General features: G+C 36.3%; 2 protein-coding genes across 2 annotated transcripts in view; one reads left to right on the forward strand and one right to left on the reverse strand.

Moving 5' to 3' along the window:
* The window catches only part of LOC136819026 (ras-specific guanine nucleotide-releasing factor 2-like), an 89,195-nt gene that overhangs the window by 56,150 nt on the left and 11,410 nt on the right, over nucleotides 1-21,635 (reverse strand). Inside the window, exons 2-5 of the mRNA XM_067075183.1 lie at nucleotides 17,533-17,830; nucleotides 16,195-16,313; nucleotides 13,857-14,004; nucleotides 38-130 (exon numbers count right to left, since the gene is read on the reverse strand). Coding sequence (XP_066931284.1) covers nucleotides 38-130; nucleotides 13,857-14,004; nucleotides 16,195-16,313; nucleotides 17,533-17,784 — 612 coding nt within the window. The 5' untranslated portion in view covers nucleotides 17,785-17,830. The remainder of the gene's footprint in view (nucleotides 1-37; nucleotides 131-13,856; nucleotides 14,005-16,194; nucleotides 16,314-17,532; nucleotides 17,831-21,635) is intronic.
* LOC136819020 (proprotein convertase subtilisin/kexin type 5-like) lies at nucleotides 3,059-9,164 on the forward strand. Its single transcript, XM_067075178.1, has 4 exons — nucleotides 3,059-3,232; nucleotides 5,050-5,278; nucleotides 6,245-6,759; nucleotides 7,076-9,164. The coding sequence occupies exons 2-4, from the start codon at nucleotides 5,069-5,071 to the stop codon at nucleotides 8,127-8,129; spliced, it is 1,779 nt and encodes a 592-aa protein (XP_066931279.1). The 5' UTR covers nucleotides 3,059-3,232; nucleotides 5,050-5,068; the 3' UTR covers nucleotides 8,130-9,164.

The following is a 21,635-nucleotide window of genomic DNA, read 5'->3' on the forward strand; positions in this document are numbered from 1 at the left end:
ATTGTTGCATTTGAGCATTCGAGAAAAAATTCTTTACCTTTTTGATTTTGATAAGGTCATCGGATTCTTTGGTGGAAGGTTCATTTTGCTGCAATGCTTCGTCTACTTTCTTCGAAATCATTGCTGGGATCTAGAAAACAAAAATAAAGGAAATTCATGATATTCATGACGTAATATTTTCTACGGAAAGACTCAGGTTTTTTCTAGTAATGGCAAATTTTATACAACTTTTTTTGTCTAGTTTTAATTTGGAACTTAACTACTGGCTAAAACTGGGGAATTTCATTAGAAAACATTACGTCATGAATATCATGAATTCTTAGTTACAAATATACCGAAAGACACTAGACTACTTGCCACCATGTTTATTGTTTGATATTCAAAACCACGAGGTGGATACGATTTGGTGGGAAATCCACAAGTAAAGGAAGAAGTTATAGAAATTAGGGTTATGGAAATTTCGGCTAAAACGAAAGGGTGTACCTTAAACTAAGCAAATCCTGGTTATCTTAAAAGTGGACGAAAAATTCAAGGCAAGGGCTAATTATATTTCCATCAAAAAGCCTGGAGCCGACTTTGGAAAAACAAGTTCCTTGACATAGAGGGGGGGGTTGTATGATCATGTGGCTTGTCGTTTCGTTAGACGATAATATCTTTGGTGTAAAGGCCAGTCTCCACTTTCACGCGACATGAGCGAAAACTTTGACGTTTTTGTAAGGTCATTGGTAATTCCACTGGTCGAAATTGACGTAACGGATGAAAAAAGTAGAACTTCCTTCAACTTTTCTTTTTGTTCGAGCGAAACTTTTTTATGACGTAATCTTTTCTTCAGGCAAAAAAGGTTAAGAAAAAAACTGTCACCCATTCCGCGCGAAATTCTTTTGTTAGAACTCAAAAGAAAGTAAATTAGAAGAGGAAGTTTTAGCTGTAAATTGATAAGAAAGTGAGCAGAGTTAAAGGGAGTTCCTAGACATCGACCAGAAATGGTGACCGCGACCAGCGACCACAACCGGCGACCAGATAAATTTGGATTATCGAGTTTATCTGCTTTCTCCACAAATTCGTTAAAGTTTTGGAGTGTTAACTTTGAGAGGATGATCTCGAAGATTCCAAAGTAATTCTAAGTATTTATCACCGTTAAACAATAACTGTGAGTCCTCTCAACGCAAAAATCCCAAGTAGAGCCATCAAATATCACTATACATCATGGTATCTTTGTCTCGCGCGCACAGAACCAGCGGTGTCTGGACAGTGCTAAGCGTTCCAAATCGAAAGAGGAGGAATTCCTACTTCGCAAGGAGTAGGACCCATTCTCCAGTGGGGAGGGCTCTTATCATCATTAGAAAGAGGAAGGGGGAAGGATAAGACATCGGTCGAAACAGAATAATTAATTTCTTTGGCAATAGGTAACCTACTAAACTAAACAAACTTTTAGTAGAGCCTACTTAATATAATATCAAAAGTGGAGAGGTATCATACAGCGAATAAAAAGAAATCATCGTATATTAATTTTAAAATATATTTTTAAAATTAATTTTAAATATTTTAAATCGACGTTTACATTGATATGAGAACAGCATTTTGATCATAGCCACAGATCTGTAAAGCCCAAAGGGCTAGATAGGCAACTTTAAGCTTTCACCAGCAAAAAAAGATGAAGTAAAAGATTGACTTTTAAATTTCGTGCCGATGGATAGGATCTAGCCCTTTGGGCTTTACAGATCTGTGATTATAGCCCTTTAATGATGCCTCAAAGTGAACCACTTTGAGACTGATGTTGTCTAGAAGTTTAATAGACTGAATGTGGTACTTAAAAAATTTATCCGTCCTACAATCGTGGTCAAAACTGATGACCCGATGACCCTTTTCCACCGACAAGTCTTCCCTTTCCCCGTGGGGAGAGGGGGTGGAAAAACAGTTCGGTCTAGTGTGGATTGTAACAAAAAAAGTCCATTTTACAGGGGGGAGGGGGATAACCACACATTTTCAATACTTTTTTCCATCCCCCTCTGTATGAATATTAAGTAGAAGAGCTAGAGTGTGAAAAAGTGGCATTTCCTAGAGAAGTACTTGTTATCTTTGGTGGGAAGAGAAAGAGTAGGCTTAGACAGTGCTATCGTCTTTACAAGGTCACTAAAAAGGAGGCGGAATAAAATTGGAAAAAAAAGGTTAGCCCGGGAGTTAAACAGATATGCACATGTTTACATTGTATTGGAATTTTTTGTCAGTTCCAAACTCTACGTGGCTAGTTTTTCCATAAACCGCGCCTTGATGAAATATTACTTTCCGCACTTTATTTATTTTCCCTCGTTTTAATCCCGAGTTTATGTATGAGTGTTTTTCCGCGACGGAGACGGTAAGGTTGATATTTTGTCTACATCCTGACTGATTGAGATCGACGGTAAATCAGTAATAATAATATTTCCGTCCTCGATTTTGCGGGTCGAAACAGTCAATGTACTGTCCTCAAAAGTGCATTTACATAAACTTGGTATAAACATCGTATAGATTAGACTTTATTGGCTATCTATTCACACGCATGCTAAAACATGATAAATTCAAGGAGATCTAAAAAAAATAAACAAGTCTGTTTTAAGTTGGAACAGTCACACCTTTGCAAGTAAAAATGTCATTTTCGACCAAATCTTTATCTCGTGACAGTATGGATATTGTTGCAAACCCAGCTGGCATAAAACGTTTTTTCAACGTTTATGTAATGTTCATAACGTCCATATAACGTTAGATGAACGTTGAAACAACGTTGTGTGTCAACTGGGAAGTAACTAATTTTGGATATATGCGTGTTCAAGCTTGTAACTGTAATCTAAGCAGAGTGATGTTTCTATCACTTCCCATTAGACAGAAAACATTTTTAGTGTTTTTCTAAGAAAACTAAGAAAATATCAATTATTACGTCATTTTTGCGAGGGTTGATCAAAAGAGTCGAATGTTTTTCTGGGAATAAATCAGTTTTGACATAAAATTTATTTTCTGTTGAATGTGTAAGCCAAACAACAGTTTCTATTCGGGTCTGTAATTTATTTCATGTACAATCATACCCTAAGAAAGGGCCGTTTTTAGGTCTTTCCAGACCCCTCTAAAATAGTATAAATACAAGAGACTTTACAGATTGGTAATCAAATAAGAAAGACTTAAAACAAGTGAAGAAGAACAAATTCAGACTGACGAGGGACAATCATCAAAAAAGTTTTGTGAACTAGAGGAAGACAAAGTAAGTTAATTTCGATGTCTAACTTCTCAAAGGTTACCTGCAGACTGACTATAGAGTTTTTTGATTTTTCTAAAATAGCGATGCATTGTGGGATTGTTTCGGGGGTATTATAATAGTCGAACGTGCGCAACGCACTGGGCTCAACTTCAGTGCCTTCAAACTATTCATAGGCCCAATTGTAGAACCCCAGATATTCACCCAAGGAACAAGTGTACAAAATTTCAGCCAAATCGAACAATTTTTGAAGTCTCCAGGCTGCCCTAAAGTTTTAGCCTCGTTTTGGCGAAATCTCGTCCCCGGGCCCCAAAAATCAAAATTTTTGAAAAATAAAAGAAACACGTCCTCAGATAATCACCCAAGGAACAAGTGTGCAAAATTTCAGCCAAATCGAACAATTTTTGAAGTCTCCAGGCTGCCCCAAAGTTTTAGCCTCGTTTTGGAGAAAAACTCGTCCCCAGGCCCCAAAAATCAAAATTTTCCAAAAATTAAAAAAACATCCCCAGATATTCACCCAAGGAACAAGTGTGCCAAATTTCCGCCAAATCCGACCATTTTTGAAGTCTCCAGGCTGCCCCAAAGTTTTAGCCTCGTTTTGACGAAAAACTCGCCCCTAGGCCCCAAAAATGAAAATTTTCAAAAAATAAAAAAAACACCCCCAGATATTCACCCAAGGAACAAGTGTGCCAAATTTCAGCCAAATCCGACCATTTTTGAAGTCTCCAGGCTGCCCCAAAGTTTTAGCCTCGTTTTGACGAAAAACTCGTCCCCAGGCCCCAAAAATCAAAATTTTTACAAAATGAAAAAAACACCCCCAGATATTCACCCAAGGAACAAGTGTGCCAAATTTCAGCCAAATCCAAGCATTTTTGAAGTCTCCAGGCTGCCCTAAAGTTTTTGTGACAGACAGACAGACACACACACAGACAGACAGACAGACATTGTCAGATTGTAGCTCAACTGAAGTTGAGAATAGAATTCTCTCGAGTGATTCCTAAGAGATTTCTATTGTAATACCCCCGAAACATTCCCACAATGCATTACTTTTTTTAGAAAAATCAAAAACTCCGATATAATCTTTTCTCTGTCCCTCTCTCTGGAAACTCGATTTCATCAAACCAGCTCCATTTGGGGAGAAGGTATGCTTTTTTTTATTTCGGCACCAGTACTATGTAGGATTTCAAACTTTTTTCGGTTGAAATTGAGAAATTAGAAATTTGGATTTAGTACAATTTAGGGATTTTTGTAAATAGAGTCTTTCACTGTAGATCTCTAAGGTTAGTAAGCTTCTGGCAAAATTATTTACTAAAATTCCAACTGACCACCGGAGGGGGTGGGATTCAGCAATGATGTCATTCCTAATTTCAACCATACTGTCCAATGCGACAAAGGCTCAGCCACTGAGAATATTTTTCTATTAAAAAATCTTTCATCAAATTTCACTAATTGGGCTTTTCCAGAAATAGTCCGTGCGCTGTTGAGGATATCGGATATCCAGCGGGTTAAATATCTACAAGGGAGCGGAAATCCAGCCGGTAAAGTGCCTTTTCAAGTAAAAATACGATATCCAGGGGTAAGCATCTTTATAAAAGAGGATATCCAGGGTGTTGAGCAAATTTTTAAGACTGGATATCCAGGGGGTTCGACACTTCGAAAAATCAATATCTTCAACAGTGGGGGTAAAATTCTTTTCTGGAAAATCCCATTCGGGCTAAAAAAATTTTCCTGTTTCCTCCCCTGATAAGTGTGAGCTCTTTCCTAATAAGAAAAATGTTTCAATTTGATTCATATATGAAATTTCTTTCTGTTTTATTTTATAGCCCTATCCATAATACCAACATGAAGATTTGGTTTGTGTTTAATTGTTTAATCATCGCCACCGTGTTCCGTGTGGCGAATGGTACGTCCTGTTGTAGAGGTCAACACGACGAAGGATGTTACGGCAACGGATTATGCGACTCCGAGTGCTGTAACTGTCAAGACGGGTGTAATGAATATTTGAGACTCAGTAAATGTGGTTGGAAAACGAAAGCTGAATGTGCTTTAAAGGTATTGTTTTTATTGTCTGACTTTTATTGAAACTTTGTGGAGGAGCAAACCCTACTTATCCGCTGACCACAAGCGATTATGCAACCCTCAACACTTAGTGTTTTAAGCACTCCGATGACAACAGGAATCTATGTTCGCTTACCCAAGCCGCACTGATGAGTCCTGGGAAGGACGAAGCATGTGCCTGCGGATAGATGCATTGATTGATATAAACATCTCTCTGATGACAAAATGAATTTTTTTCCGATGAAATGATGTTTTTTCTGCTCAAAAAAGCTAAGCATATAACAGAAATTCAGGTGGAAGGCAATGTGCAAAGATCGGCTTTTTTCAAATTACCAAGCTTTTTTGTCTCTTTTAGGGTAAGGGCCCGGGGGGGGCACTGGGTTTGCAGACTGACGGTATGTGCGGGCCAAAAATTGGCTTTTAAAATTGCACCCTTACAGTGCAGCAAAAATCAGTGAAAATCATACCCTTAGAGTGCATTTTCCCCCAAATTTTCGATCCCTTATTTCTTGCAAAAAATGGTCAAAATTCTAGCATTTTTGGTCAATATAGCTAGATTTTTCAAAAATTTTCTGAAATTTCTACGCTTACAGTGCATCTCTAGTTTTTCCGACCCTTACAGTGCATTTTAAACATATTGGAAAAGGTACCCTTAGGACCCGCACATACCCGTCGGTCCTTTTTCCCAGCTGCCCCCCCCCCGGGCCCGCACATACCCGTCGGTCCTTTTGCCCAGCTGCCCCCCCCCCCGCCCGGGGGTAAGGGTATGGTTTTGAAGGTGAAGCCTATGCATACTCGACATTTTCCGACCCTAACCCCCCTTGGAAAATGGAATAATACAGTTTTAAAAATGATTTATCGATAAGTAACCTGTAGTAACTGAATATTGTAGATCCAAAAAGCGGTAAAACTCTGAAATGTCAATGATGAACTCAAACATTAATTTATGTTTTATCTAAGGTTGGTCAATGTGCTTTGACGTGTTATGATAACGGAGTTACTTCAAGTCAATGTGTTTCATGTTTCGGTGGTGTCTATACCAAGTGCGTTGCTTGTTTACCTGGAAGTTTGACTGCAGACCAAGTTGTCAATGATACTCAAAGCTTAATCGAAGTTAGCTCTGATAAAGGAAAATGTGGGCCAATGGCTTGGATTGAATGTGCCATTGTTGTCACTGGGTGCGCCGTATCCTGTATTGACCCTTTAGATCCTTTATGCATAGCCTGTTTAGGACCAATGTATCACAAATGTGCAAAATGTATTCACCATAAAAAGACAGAAGTCGAACTGTTGCAAAACAACACTGAAGTTATACTTCAAAACTACCGCAATGACTTCGAGACAACTTGTCAAAAATCTGCTACCCAAATTTGGGCACAACCAGAGAATTGTTGTCGGGGAGTGCATGATGACGGTTGCTATGGTATTGGGATGTGTGATGGAAATTGCTGCAACTGTGATGGCGGATGCAACAGGTAAAAACAAATTACACATTTTATATGAACCAGTACACTTTTAATCGGGCTTAAATTTTTGGTATTTCTAGCCTAAAAAGTTCTTATCCTGTTCTTATTCTTAAGAAAGCCTATTTTTACTTTTTTGATTCTTAATTTATTTAAGAACCTTTGGAACTTAGTAATTCTAGGATCAAACTTTTTCTGAGATTTTGAAATTAATAAGACGGAAAAATGTTTCGCTTTAAGGCTTTAAACTTAAAATGTTAAGAAAATCCGCAGGCTTTAAAAATGTTCTTAAAATTAAGAAAAAACGTGTACTCTTCTATTTTTTTAGGTACATGATGCTGAGTAAATGCAGTTTATCGGACAAAATCAAGTGTGCTGCTAAAGTCGCCCTTTGTGGCAAAACCTGCTTAAAAGGAGGTGTCAAATCAGCCAATTGTATAAAGTGTTTGGGTAAGGTGTATAAAAAGTGTATCGGGTGTATCAAAGGGGTTGAAGAGAGTTTATCAGGAGATCAGATTGTTGCCGATAGTACTGAGATGGTGGTAGCTGAGTTAGGTTGTAGTGCAATTAAATGGGCTAAGTGTGGAGCTAGGTTGGCGATCTGTGCAGCTTCGTGTGTTGAACCTCTTGATCCATTATGTGCTATTTGTATGGGTAAACTTTTTGCTAAATGCAAATCGTGTATGTCAAAGCACATGGACTTGCAACGTTTGAGGATGAGTACACATGAAATGGTGAAAGAACGCTTCAGCGATTTTAATGGCATCTGCAAGAGAGAGACTCTGGTGGCAGGTAATTGTTGTAAGGCTAGACATGAGGATGTATGCTATGGAAATGGACTTTGCGATGGAGATTGCTGTAATTGCCAAGACGGATGTAATGAGTATTTAGTTCTCAGTAAATGCAGCTGGAAACAGAAATTAAAGTGCGGCGTCACTGTAGCTAAATGTGCCATCACATGTTTGAAGAATGGTGTGATATCATCGCAGTGTAAAAGATGTTTTGGTAAACTTTACAAGAGTTGTGTACAATGTTTACCGACTGGATTAGGAGCGGCAGTGATCGTAAGAGGTAATCAAAAGATGATGGAGATCAGGTTAGGATGTAATATTTTAGAATGTGCCGTCAAGATTGCAACTTGTGCAGCGCAATGTAAAAATCCTATCAGCGCTGGTTGTGTATCTTGTTTGGGACCAGCTTATGATGAATGCAAGTCATGCTTCTTTGGTGATGTCAATGTTATGCTTCACAAGAATAATACTGAAGAACTGGCCAAGAAACATTTCAAATCTTCAAAATCAGCATCGTTTATGATTGTACCATCTCAATTTATGATGGGATTGTTATATTTGGCAGCTATGTCAGTTTATTTCATATTTTAATAAAGTGTTTGGGAGGTGCTGGGTATGTATGTTAAAGGTTTTATTTTTACGTAAGTGTTCCCGTTTCATATCAGATACATATTTCATATCAGGACAGTGTTTTGCCTATTGTTATTATTGTGCTGATATAAACAAAAAAATGTTTTTCTTTTCCTCTTTCCGACCAATTTTGCTCCCCATTCGTGTCAATTCAATGTGAAAAAGCTTGTGAATTACAATTGATGAGTAAGCAAACGATATTATTCTTATAAAAAAAACCCTTTAATATGGACAAAGTTTTCCCGTTTTTGAATTTTTAACGATCCCATTAACTTGATCCTAATTTTGAGCGAAATATTAGATAGATAACTTGGCGTAGCCTTATATGCAATTTTGAAGCTCTTTAATTCGTCTAGAGGTTTTTTCAAAGGCACATTTTCATGGTACTGTTTATAACTAACATATTATCTTTTTAAGAAATTTTAAATACTAAATTTTTTAATGTTTTTAGCCGAACAACTCTATCTCAGTGACTCAGTGAGAAGTTTTAAGCCAGTGGGGATATAATCAATAAAAAGGCCAGGGCATCAGGGGTTTTGCTTTCTTTTTGGTAGGCTGGCGAATGAACAATTAACTTTGGCAATTTCTAGATTCCAGGCCGGCGAATTCTTAGTAGGCACAGTGTATTCATTAGCGTAAATATGTACTTGGGGCGGCGCGAACCGAACTTTTCGAAAGGCAAATTGTAACTCTTTTTTCGTGCCTTGTGCCAAATTCACCGTTCGCCAGGCCTAAATATGACCTCTGGGGCATTATAATTTTATTTTCTAAATTCAATTTTTTGTAACATTTTATTTGAAAATGATTAAAATCTTAATGACAACTTTTTCAAAATAATTTTAACCTAACATATTTGTGAAGAAATATTTTCTTATTATGCATTTTATAGAAATATTATTATATAATTTGATACCAATTTTATTTTGTATTTTGTAAAATAATTTGAATTTTTTACTTCTTGGCCAAAATCTAACTATACTTCTTTATTATCAAAAATTATTATGTTGTTCCTTTGTTAAAATACCCTTCAGCCATGTTCAGATGTTACAGTTTCGTATCGTTCCAGTATGGTTTCTGTTACGGATCGAGAATGTTCATATTGGTTTCGGAACTTTTCGGAGCAAGAAAATGGAGTAGTTCCGTTCCAATGAAAATACTCTTGTCTCTCAAATAAGCAGGGGGGTAGGAAAATTTTCTAAATTCTAATAAGCGGGGGGATGGAATAAGAGGGGGAGGGGGTAATTTGAAGACATAATTTTTTCTAACTGGTATCAATTTCAACAACAAAAAAGAAACTTTAACAAATTAAGAAATAAACACACGTAAAATAAGAACCAATACTAACAAAATGGAAAATTTTAACAAGTTTAAGGTCTATCTACACTGTAATAAAATATTGAATTATTCGAATTTAATTAGCGGGAGGGTCTTAATAAGAGCGGGGGGGGATGGATTTTTTTGTATCTTAACAATTAGCGGGGGGGACGTGTATTCGGGAGACAAGAGTAGTAGATAAAAAAACCGTTTCGATCTGTTTTACTTTGTAACGTCTTCTTTTTGACATTTCGAATTTTGACGTTTACACTAGTTTCGGAACCGTTTCCTTTCGTAACGATACGGAAGAGTAACGTCTGAACATGGTCTTAGTCGGTGAACCTGCCCTGATTAAGAGAAGTTCCGTGAGCCGCTCCGATTTCTGAAATGTATTATGTACCACTATGAGACATTTCACCAAATGATGCTTGTTTTTGTGCTGATATGTTTTTCTTACTCTTTTCCCTTCAACCTGAACATTCCTTGGAAGACAAAAAATTGTTGGAATGCGAAACCTTTTGAAATAAAAGACTGGAAACAAGATCGTTCTTGTCATAAAAAATTACCACACATACAGTAAGAATGTGCTTCATTTTGTTGTGATTACCTTATCGGGGAAAACTTCGTCGGGGAAAAGTGACGAAATTTTGGAGAAGTGACAAATATTTTCCCCGACGAAAATTTCCCCCGACGAAGCTTTCCCCCGATAAGGTATCACTTTTATTGAGGTTAGATTTATCAAGTGGAGATAGAAAGACCACATTTCGAAAAATATCTTTAAGAAACCACATTGAATCTATACAAATAGAAACTGAGAATAGCGAACAGAAACTTCTATATATTTGGGCCAGCATCAGAACAAGCTACTAAAATTAAGTTGAAATAACTTTCTAAGTGCGAGACCAAAGCTTAGGTGTCAAAAAACAACAATTCCCCTTAGCTCATCGTAAAAATATTTTCCAGCCAGGAGACGGGGGATTCTGGGAGAGCTTATCGATGCTTTAGCTGAAAAGTCATGTCATGAGCCACCCTTTGGACCCCTTACACCCACTGAGGAAACTACATCACTTGCAAAGGGAGTAGATGTGCTATTGTATAAGTGGTTAAATGAGTGGAAAACTGATTTTTGAGGCCAGATAACCAAAAAATAAGCCCTAATATTTACCTCTCAATTACAGCAGGCCTGAATACATAATCCATGATAAAGTAACCCAACTTTTCCGAATAATTTTTTACCACTTGGTGTCATTTTGCACCTTTGTTAACCGGTTACTTTTTCGTGACGGGCTACACGGCTTTTTGCGCAATGCAATTGGTTCATTTCGCATGACGACGGGCCTACACTGCAAAGAGTTGCCCGTCGTTAGGACAAGCCGTATATGTATAAAAGTTGCGAAGCGATCCAGAGCCACCTCGATTCGCAAGTTGCAAGCAAAACATTTAGTTCCAAATAATAGGCAAATTTCATATTTTCAAAAAAACGGAATAACTTAAAATGTTTAAAAGGAAAAAAAAACTTTCAAAACAAGAAGCAATTTCATATTATACTTTTAAGTTCAACAGATTGCAAGGATGGAAAAATGTCTTGTATATTTGGAAAAAAAGTTTTAATGTGAAAGAATGCCCTAAGGGAAAACCTCCACACTCAGAAGCCATTTTCCATTTCAAAAGCATTCTGAAAAGTTATAAAAACATTTTATAAGGCCACAATCACAAATAACTAGTGTTCGCGCTGTCCAACTGACTGATAATATTTTTCTTAATTTTTTGAACACTGCAATACAGTAGCTATTTAATCCAAATTTTCGTTGGATTTGATTTCTGCTCAACACATAGTTTGAAAATCCAATTTTTCTGACGTTTTATCTGCCTACCAAACGATCAATTAATTTTTTAACCTAAAAATGACGCAAACCAGCGCAATTATTAGTGATGGTGGCCTATTTTTAGAAAATATATCAAAAAGGTAAAAAAAAATTTCATACTGTATCAGTAATTATTTCCTTATTTTCAATTAGTACGTAAAAAAATTGCAATTGTAATCAACAAAAGTTTTATCACATTTTATATATAGTTGACGACAAAGGTTTTCCATGTTTTACTCTTGTCTTCCGAATAGACAGGGGGGTCTGAATAAGGAGGGGGGTAGAAAAATTTTCTAAATTCTAATAAGCGGGGGGGGGGGGATTTGAAGACAAGAATCTTTTCTAACTGGTATTAATTTCAACAACAAAAAAGAAACTTAATAACGTATGAACACGTAAAATAAGAACCAATACTAACAAAAAGGAAAATTTTAACAAGTTTGAGGTCTATCTACACTGTAATAAAATATTGAATTATTCAAATTTAATTAGCGGGGGGTCTTAATAAGAGCGGGGGATGTTTTTTTTTTGTCTCTTAACAATTAGCGGGGGACGTCTATTCGGGAGACAAGAGTAGATGCATATCAAAAAAGAATTCTAAGCTCAGGCGAAAATTAAAAAAAGTGTAGTGTTACCGGAAACCGGTACGCACACACGATAGCAAAACTGCTTCGCTCATGTACATTCGCTTCGCAAAAATTAATTGTGACGTCAGTTTTTTCAAAGGAAAATGAACACTGCATTGACATCATATGTCTCATTTTTCATTTCTGACATTAGAAACTAAAATAATTTTTGACCTATTTTCGCTTTTTTCGCTATGTTTTCTGGATAAAGCGCAAAAACACAATCGAAGCTGAAGGAAACGGTTAACAAATACAATAATGACCGGTTTTTTCAGCCCTTACAAACCGGTCATTATTGTATTAAAGGTCACTATTCTTCTGAGAAATGACAGAAATATCGACAGTGTGAATCAATAACACTTCGCTTAAGGGCTCTGATCATAGTGAATTTTTGACATTTGCCACTTACAAAATGTAAAGTTCTACTTGATGTAGCCCACAAAACTGTGGCATGTTATTCATTTTCTGTTAGGTCAATTATCCTCGAGTCTGAAAATTTAAGAATTGCAATGAAAAAAAATGATGAAGAAAAAAATGAAGACTTTTGCGAAGAAGAGTATTTCATCTTTGAAGAGCTTAGTTTCGGCGGAGAAAAAACATTTTGAAATTTTTTTTGCGGTAGATGGTGTATCTTTTATCAAACTAAAAAAATTTTTTCGGAAAATTTTTGTAAAAGCTTATTTGTCTCAAAATTATGAAAATAGTGCTTTTTGACCAATTTTCCATCCCAATTCTTCAAAGAAAAACAGCCATAACTTAATTGGCATATACACTGTATGATGCATATAGTTTTGTTTTTGTTATTGTTGTTGTTTTGGGGGTGAAATTTTTATCAGCTTGCTCGAGTTTTCGTTGAAGATTGTTTCTAGCTTATTGTCCCTCTTAATGTCTGCCTTTGTCGGTATTGTTTTTTAACCCATAGTGCCGCAAAAGAGGCCGGTATCAAATTAAAGGGGACGTGAAAAGGACCGATGGAAACAATAGTAGACAATGCTATCGTCTGTTTGAGGGATAGTAAACGCGGGAAAATATATACATATGCGTGAAGTTTAAAACCGTAATTGGTGGAGAAGGAAAATATAGCGGTGGTAGACTTTTGAAACTAACTGTAACTGTCCCCGGGCTGACCTACGTTTTTTTATCAGGCCTCCTAAAGTATTCTCTTTTTTAGCGACCTAGGATCGTCTTTAACGATAGCTAACGAAAATTAATTAAATTTGTTGAATCGGTTTTACAGACGGAAAAGTTACAACACTTTACACTTTTCGAAGGGGTCCTAGTGATAGTTTTTTCAAACTCAGAGTCCCGTGGCGCCTCCACGTTAATCTTCAGTGAAACTCTGAGTTTTAAATAAGAATTTTGTCAACCCATTGTATAATTCATGATTTGCACCACTGCAATGTCTTCTGATATTACATCACGGACCCAATAGCTGATTGGTTGCAAGTGACGTAAAATGAGACAATACGTCACTTTCAACCAATCAGCTGTTGGGTCCGTGTAAGACATTGCAATGGTGCATATCATAAATTATCGAGCACTCAATAAAGAGAAGATAAAAATGTCTTTCCAAGTGTAAAGTAGATTAAAGGGATAATCAGCTGGTTAAAGATTTTTTGCCTGAAGAAACCCTCTGTGGTTTTGAGTAAAATCTGTATTCTAAAGTCGAGATATCACAAATTAAAATTTCTGAAAATGGGTTCTCACACGGTTTTTACGTTGAAATTCTATTGATTTCTTACTCAATGCCAAAAACTTGTAATTTAAATATTTCAACTTTGGGAAATATTTAGGCAAAAATGTTTTGAGATTTTGCTCAGCACAATAAAAGGATTCCATACCAAATATATCAAATCATCTGATTATCCCTTTAAGGTGTTTACCTCTTTTCGAAGCGATTCTAATTGATTACGTTGTTCTTGAGCGAATTCTTCCAATTTCCATTTCGTTTCTCGTTCACTTTCAATGACGCTCAACAAATGAACGTTCCGATATTCAAGCTCTTCCTTCATTGATTTCAAAACGGCATAGCTAGATTTGAATTGAAAATTTCATTGTTATTTCATATAATTTCAAGTGTTTTCCAAGATCCTTGACACCTTGAGATCCCTTCAGTGCTATGTGACACTGAAATTTTCAAAACTACGTTTCCTCAACTTCAAACATAAAATTTTTGGCTAAAGCAAAATATGTCATGTTTGGGTTCGTTGGAAAGCTCTTTTCAAGATCAGTCTTCTAAGCGTGCGACTTTTTTGATTTGGTTCTTAATAAACTACCGTTATAAACACTCATAAATGATGGAAATTTAGCCGGACAGTACTAAAAGATAATCTTAAAAACACTAGTTATCAACGGTGATTTTACTTTCAGTCCAAAAAATCAAACGGATATCATAAAAGAGACAGCGGTTTGAATGAAATTTTTGATAGCGAAGTATTTGACCAACAAAGTTTGTTAGTGGTTTAACAGAAACCCTTTATAAGCGCCAATGTCTTTCTAAGCGGACAAATAAAGATCACTGGTTATGTCCTCCCATCTCTTTCTATTCCCAAGATTTATCTTTTGATACGGACAAATAAAGGTCAACTTTTACGTTTCCTCCCCTTTCTTTCTATACCGAGAAAATAAAATCCAGGTTTAGCTCTTTCCAAGATTTCTTTTCAGAGTACCAGATTTCGAAAGTTATCATACCAAAAAAAAAACATGAAATTTTGCTTGGCGGTATGAAAAAGAATAAATTAGTGGTTGAGTAAACTCACTTTTTTCTAAACATTAAAACAAAATCAAATGTTGTTGGGTTTTAGTTGAGTGAACCGAGATTTCTTAAGAGCGAGTTTATGTATTTGCCATTGTGGTGTGACTTAGCGATTTAAAATAACCCGCAATTTTGACCCACATAATTGCGGACGGTAAAAAGTGCTGATTCACCGTCGCCCTCAACACTATTCAGAATTTAGAAAAATCAGAATCTAATCGTCTCCGTCGCAGAGAAAACACAGATACAACTCTCTATTAAGCTATTTAAGAAATAGCCTGTACTGTATGTGGGTTATCTGGAAAATACAAGAATCCAGGGGGTTTTGTTTTTCGAGTGTAAAAATTCAGGGTGGTCAGAGCCCGGGGGGTCACTCATATGATCTGGCCTACGTCATGTGCCGCGCTTAAGGGTGGGATTTTTCTGCATCCCAAAATGCACTGTAAGGGTGTGTTTCTGTGAGATTGCACTGCAAGGGTAAAATATTAAAACAAATTCAAAATAATTGTTAAAAAGAAAGGTTTTTACTTCTCGTTTGTTTGAAAAAGTTTCTATTGTCTGATAATTACAGCTGACAAGAATAATTTCCCAAGCTCCTTTTATTCACGCAGATTTACAGCTGAGAAATATAGTGCACTATAAGGGTTGGGTAAATCAAGAGAAAATGCACTGAAAGGGTACCTTTTCAGCCATATTGAACTGCACTGTAAGGGTACGATTTTGAAAAGCAGATTTTGCGCGGCAAATACCGTTGTTTCAAAATTGAGTGCCCCCCCCCCCCCGTGGGTCAGAGATCGAAAATCCTGAGCTGTCCAAAAAAAAGAGAAAAAAATCTAAGGGGGTACTGAAAAATTGGGTAAAAAAATCAAAAAAAGACCTCCTAAACAAAGGAGTTACAAATTTTTTCTGGAAAAGCCCATTGAAGACTGTTCACCTAACGTTTCCAGACCATCTAAAAAGAACGACAAATAAGTATTAAAAAGCGACAAAAAGAACGACAAACCCTAACCCTAAGTATCAAAGAATGACATATTTCACCGTCCCAAGCCCCAACCTTGGTCAGTGACTATACCCTTACATATTCATTACTTTTTGTACTTTACGCTATATTTAACAACCAGCAGTTTAAAGAACGATAAATTACGCATGCGTATAAGTCTCTATTTGGGTGAGCTGGAAACATTAGATGAACTAACTCATTGAATCGAAGTAAAAAAATGCTTCACCTGGTCTGGTTAATAGCCCATACACCGTAGTCACGCGGTCAGGCGCGTGCAACTTTATTATTTAATCATCCCCCTAAACTTGATCCGATCCTTTTTTTACATCTTTTTCTATTGTCTATAAGGTGCGAAAAATAGACTGGGATAGTTTTATGGTGGTAATACAGACAAAAAAATGCCCGCGCGGCAATTAGCGCCTACGGTCGAAAAGGCGTATTGAATCAAATTTAAGAAATGTTTCACCTGCTCTGGTTGATGGCATCTACCCAATCACGACATGATGTTTCATCATTGGCACGGTACACTTCATTTTGTTTTAACATTAACATCTTTTGTGAAATGTCACACAGGTAAAACACATTCTATGGCAGAGAAAAGTAGAATCTTAGCAGAGGCTAGACGATGTTATCGTCCGTTACAGTGATAGTAAAGGCGGGAAAATATGGCGGTATGGCGTTATGGCGGTATACGGAAAAAAGTCGGTGGGAGAATTTCAAATAAGACTGGCAACCTCAGGGGGGGGCACTCGATTTCGAAACGACGGTATGTGCCGCGCAAAATCTGCTTTTCAAAATCGTAAAAGGTACCCTTTCAGTGCATTTTCTATTGATTTACCCAAACCTTTTAGTGCACTATATTTCTCAGCTGTAAATCTGCGAGAAAGAAGGTGCTTGGGAAATTTTCTGTTTCAAAAAAAAACTGAGAAAATTATTCTTGTCAGCTGTAATTATCAGACAATAGAAACTTTTTCAAACAAACGAGAAGTAAAAACCTTTCTTTTTAAAAATTATTTTGAATTTGTTTTAAAATTGACCCTTGCAGTGCAATCTCACAGAAACACACCCTTACAATGCAATTTGGGATGCTGAAAACCCCACCCTTTAACACGGCACATGACGTAGGCCAGATCATATGAGTTCCCCTCGGGCTGGCAACTCAATTGATTGAAAACTCTTTTCGGCAAAAAAGCCCGTTTGCGAATTTTTTTCGGCTTTGGGCTTATTTCTTAGATAGTGATTTGTCTTAGACAGACAATAGCATAGTCTAAGGCGAGGTGTGACTGAAAACTTACACGCTTTTATTTGTAAGAATGGTGTTTTTTTCATTTAATCATATGGTCATTCTTAACTTATTCGAAATTTTTTTACAGTATTCTCAGATTATTATCCAAATTCAATCGAATTTAACATGTGATACGTACCTGAAGCATAAAATGGCATTTTTGTGAAAGTATTGAGCTTTACCGAGGATAATTGGCAATATTTACAGTTAAAAATGTTTTTAAAAATGGCATTCTTATGTGATTTCAGATTTTTATTGAAATATAATAGCAACTTTTGATATATGTTACTGGAATAGGGCTATTTGCCTATATTAATCTCCCTGGCTCCAGAAATACCTCATATTTCTATTTTTTTGAGTGTTTTGATAAAACATGAAAAAAAAAAGGGTAAAAGAGACGTGAAAACAGAAATTTTATTAATTTTTACTTTGCGCAGCTTAGTGCGCAAAAATAGGCCTTTTTCGCGCACCTTTTATTATCGTGCACGTTTTCTACGAAAAGTGTATTGATTGGGTTACCTGCTTGTAAATATCATCAATATTATTGATTTCCATTCGTTTGGCTTGATAATGTTCCAACGGTATCAAACAGGTTGCTTTGAGACAACATTGGTCTTCAAATTCGATCAAAAAATTCTGATACAGTAAACAATAGCGATCAATCCATTTCCTCTCGCGTGTTAAGCGTTTCAAACAACCAGCAAAAGTTGGTGACAGTTTCGATCGCTGGATGATTTCGCTGATCTTTTGATCTTCAATTAGGTTAGCCATTTTGTCTTTTGTTTTTTGTTGTCTTTCAAGTCATTTGATGATCAAACTGTGAATGAAGAAATGAAGACAAGGTAAAACTTTGTCGAGGATCAGCTACTCTCATTGTTCTGTTCTTCATTTGTTCTAAATATTTTCTTAATTTTAGGACGGAATTGAGGCATTTTAGGTTTAATATCTTTTTTTTCATCTTCTTTTTGTTTAAAGAATTTAATTATTTCAGGCTAAATGTTGTTATTTTTCAGCGTTCAGAGCCTGGGGGGGGTACTTAGGCAAAATGGGTGTCGGGTACGTGAGAGCCATAAGGGTACCTTTTCTCATTCCTCAAAAGTTTCTCAAAGGGGTACAAATTCAAAAGTTAGTCTCTGAAAGGGTCCCAAAATAACGAAAATCAAATAATTCTCTCTCAAAGGGTCACGATTCCCAAAAATTTTGTCCAAAAATTGGTGAAAATCAAACCAAGATTTGGAAAAAAATGAACAAAATTTAGGAAAAAGTCTCTCAAAGGGTCCCAAAATCACCAAAATTTTGTCTCTCAAAGGGTCGATTTTCGATTTTCGGCTCGGACATACCCGTCACCTCGCAAACCTAGTACCCCCCCCCCCGGGGTTCAGAGTGCAAACTGAGAACACCCATAACAAAAAGTGGAAATCCGTTGAAAATCTAAACTAAAATGTCAGCTTTATTCAGAATGAACTACTTTATATGTCGGTGTTTTTTACACTTTTGGCAAAAACGTGACATTAAATTTTCTAAAAAACGGATTTTCTTGAATAAAATGAATTTGAACGAGCATTTTGGTATGAAATCTTCCAAAAAAGTGTGAGACACGAGCTTAGAACTTTTGGTTTTGGTCCCAGGAGCGAAGAAGGATCCAATATTCCAAAATATTAGATTTTAAGAATTATGGAATTATGAGAGTTAAGTGGCTCTTGGATTGATTCTGATGGTCTGAACTTGTTACATGATCTCTATATTTTATGAAACAATGATGAAGAGCACTTTTGGATCCGAAATTCCATCCCAAAAACATCTCTGAATTTGAACAATTACAAAAGATGCATTTCATCGTTAAAATGGACTGATCACAATCTAAAATTAATCAAAAGTCACTTCCACTTAACTTTAAAACATTCTTAGATACCAAAATGTGCGGTTTCGCGAGCGTTTTGGGATTAAAAATTTCATTTTAAAGTGGTGAACCTACCCCAACCCCAACTTGTCGCAAAATGGAATTATTAATCCTGCAGGGCTCTATCTGAGCTTATTTTAGGCCATTAACGTAACGACATATCATGCATAACGTAAAAAATCAGTTTAGAGCCTTGTAGGATATTTCATTCCAGACTAAGACGCTCATTTCGGATAAGGCAAAGTATGTTACTTTCAATGAAGGATTTTAAAGTGAGACTAAAACCCTAAACCCTCCAAATAGTTAAATTTGAACTACTTAATATCAAAGAAACATACTTCAATCCTCAGTTTAAAAAGGCTTGAACTCAAAGAAAAATTACGAATAAGTGATCCCAAACTGCTCCCAGCTGGAAGATTTTTTATTTAGGAATAGAAAATACATAAATGCTCCATCCTGCCAAATTTCAGCTCTAAAGCCCCATTAGATCAAAAGTTATTGCTCATGGAATCCATAATCCATTTTCATTATGGAATCGTTTAATCCTAACGTGCTCCTAACTTTAAGAGGTTATAAGTACTGGTTTAGTTTCTCTAGAAGGCTCGGGAAAAATGGAATGGAATCTTCAATTTTTTGCCGATCCCCCTGATATCATATTAACCCTTAGCCCACGCGGGACGCACATGTGCGCCCGCGTCTATATACGAGGGACGCGTATACGCGTCTTTTATATGTATGGTCATTTAAGCAATGATATTTAGTTTTCTGTTGTTGTGAGAATCAAATGGTTATGATATTTGAAAAGAGCGATAAATTTCCATTCCGGAAAGTATAGGTTTCAAAGGGTTAGGATGAAGTGCGCAATCAAAACAAACATTTGAAAAACGTTCAAATTCAAGATGGAGGCGGTGAAATGACTGTTATGAAAGTTAGAGGTAAGGATTTGAGATTTCTTCAAGTATTTTGGCAGTTTTAGTGCAGAATTTTTTTATCCTTCAACACATCAATGTCTTCTACTGCTGTTCTGTAAGTTTTTTATTTGTTTTTCACTAATAATAGCTTTTGAAAAAATAGATTTTCATCGGCCCATATTTTGCACTTTTTTTCGGTGTCGTAAAATGTAGTGTTGAACCTTTTGAAACTTTGACTGAGATAAAATGCAGTATAGGAGTTATGTTATGGCTCAGAAGAAAGCAGATAAATTTTCCTTTTCAAAGATATATAACTTTTTAGCTGAACTTGTTTTGTTTAAAAGTTATACCGGTTTGCGTAAAAGGTGACTTTTTATGAAAAACCACTGCGCGCTGTAGGGTCAAACAAAGCGGTCGACAGCGGAGTCAAAGGGTTAAGAAAAAGTGCATTTTGTATTTATTTTAAAAGCTGTTTAAAAAAACTTCACGTTTTTGCCAAAAGTGTAAAAAACACCGACATATATAACAGTACAAACAATATGTAATATAATCAAAAAGCAGGGCTAAATTTTCTCATTCCCGGCGAAACTTTACAACGAAAAGATCCCGAAAAATCTACCATGAATGTTTCGCCGAGAATGAGAAAGTTAACCCATTCTACGTTGTCTTTTTAAATGAGAAAATTTCAAAATAAAAATCATAATATAGTACGGCCACGCTCTTGCGAATGAATGAAAAAGAATGGCAACAATCGATGAAAAATCCACTGAAAATGCTGAAAAATATGGATCCTGTACCGCCAATAAATGCTTCACGAATGAAATAATAAAGGATAATGACATGTTACAATGTAGGAAATGCCAGAGATTCGTTCATTATGCTTGTTCGGAGCTTCCCGCATACCAAATTCAGCTTTGTCTGCAATACAAAAGCCGATGCTTCGAACGTAAAAAATGTGTTACAGTCACGCCAATACTTTTGGAAAAAATCAAAACAAGTAAGCAAAGAGTCAGAAGTAACCAAATAACGCAAACAATAACGGAAGCAGAATGTCAAGATGGAGGTCAGCAAATATTTGAATCTGTTTTCAACACTAGATTGCATAATCTAGAGAAGAAAATGGAGGAACTTATAGCTATGAACAAAGAAGACGTCGCTAAAGAACCAAAACGGGCAACATATGCAGATATCACAAACGAAGAGGTGAAGAAACAGGAGGCTATCATCAAGAAATTTGTCAAAAATGAAAAAGAAGAAAGAGAAGAAGATCGCTGGAAGAACTTAACTAGATGTAACATCATTGTCCATCATTTAGGTGAAAATAAAGATGAGAATAAAGAGGAACAGCGGGCCGGTGACAAAGATTACGTGGAGGAAGTTGTAGGAAATCGTATGGGATTAAAGATAAATGTTGTCACTGCAGAACGAATCGGTGCTCGAAAGGATGATATGTTCAAGACGAAAAGATGGCGGCCATTGAAAGTAACGTTGGCCAATGAAGAAGACAAGAAAAGAATTATGGCCTCAGATAATTTCAGTGTAACAGATGACTTCTCCAAGAAAGAACGTGAAACCATTAAAGAATGGCATGAAAAAGCTAAAGAGAAAACGAAGAATGAGAAGGATGAATGCTGTGTATGGAAAGTCCCTCGGGCTAAGCTCTACTTTAAGAAAATATGTAAAAAGACCGTTATTGATAAACTGTAAATTTATATTGTACGAGCAAATGTCCGATAACTATTACATATTAATAATTTAGAAACGGTTGGAAAGATTTTTCCAAGGAGAGTAGTAGAATAAAAAAGTCCTGG

Source organism: Clytia hemisphaerica, unplaced genomic scaffold (genome assembly GCF_902728285.1).
Source record: "Clytia hemisphaerica strain Z4C2 unplaced genomic scaffold, Clytia hemisphaerica genome assembly, whole genome shotgun sequence".
In the NCBI taxonomy this organism is placed as follows: domain Eukaryota; kingdom Metazoa; phylum Cnidaria; class Hydrozoa; order Leptothecata; family Clytiidae; genus Clytia; species Clytia hemisphaerica.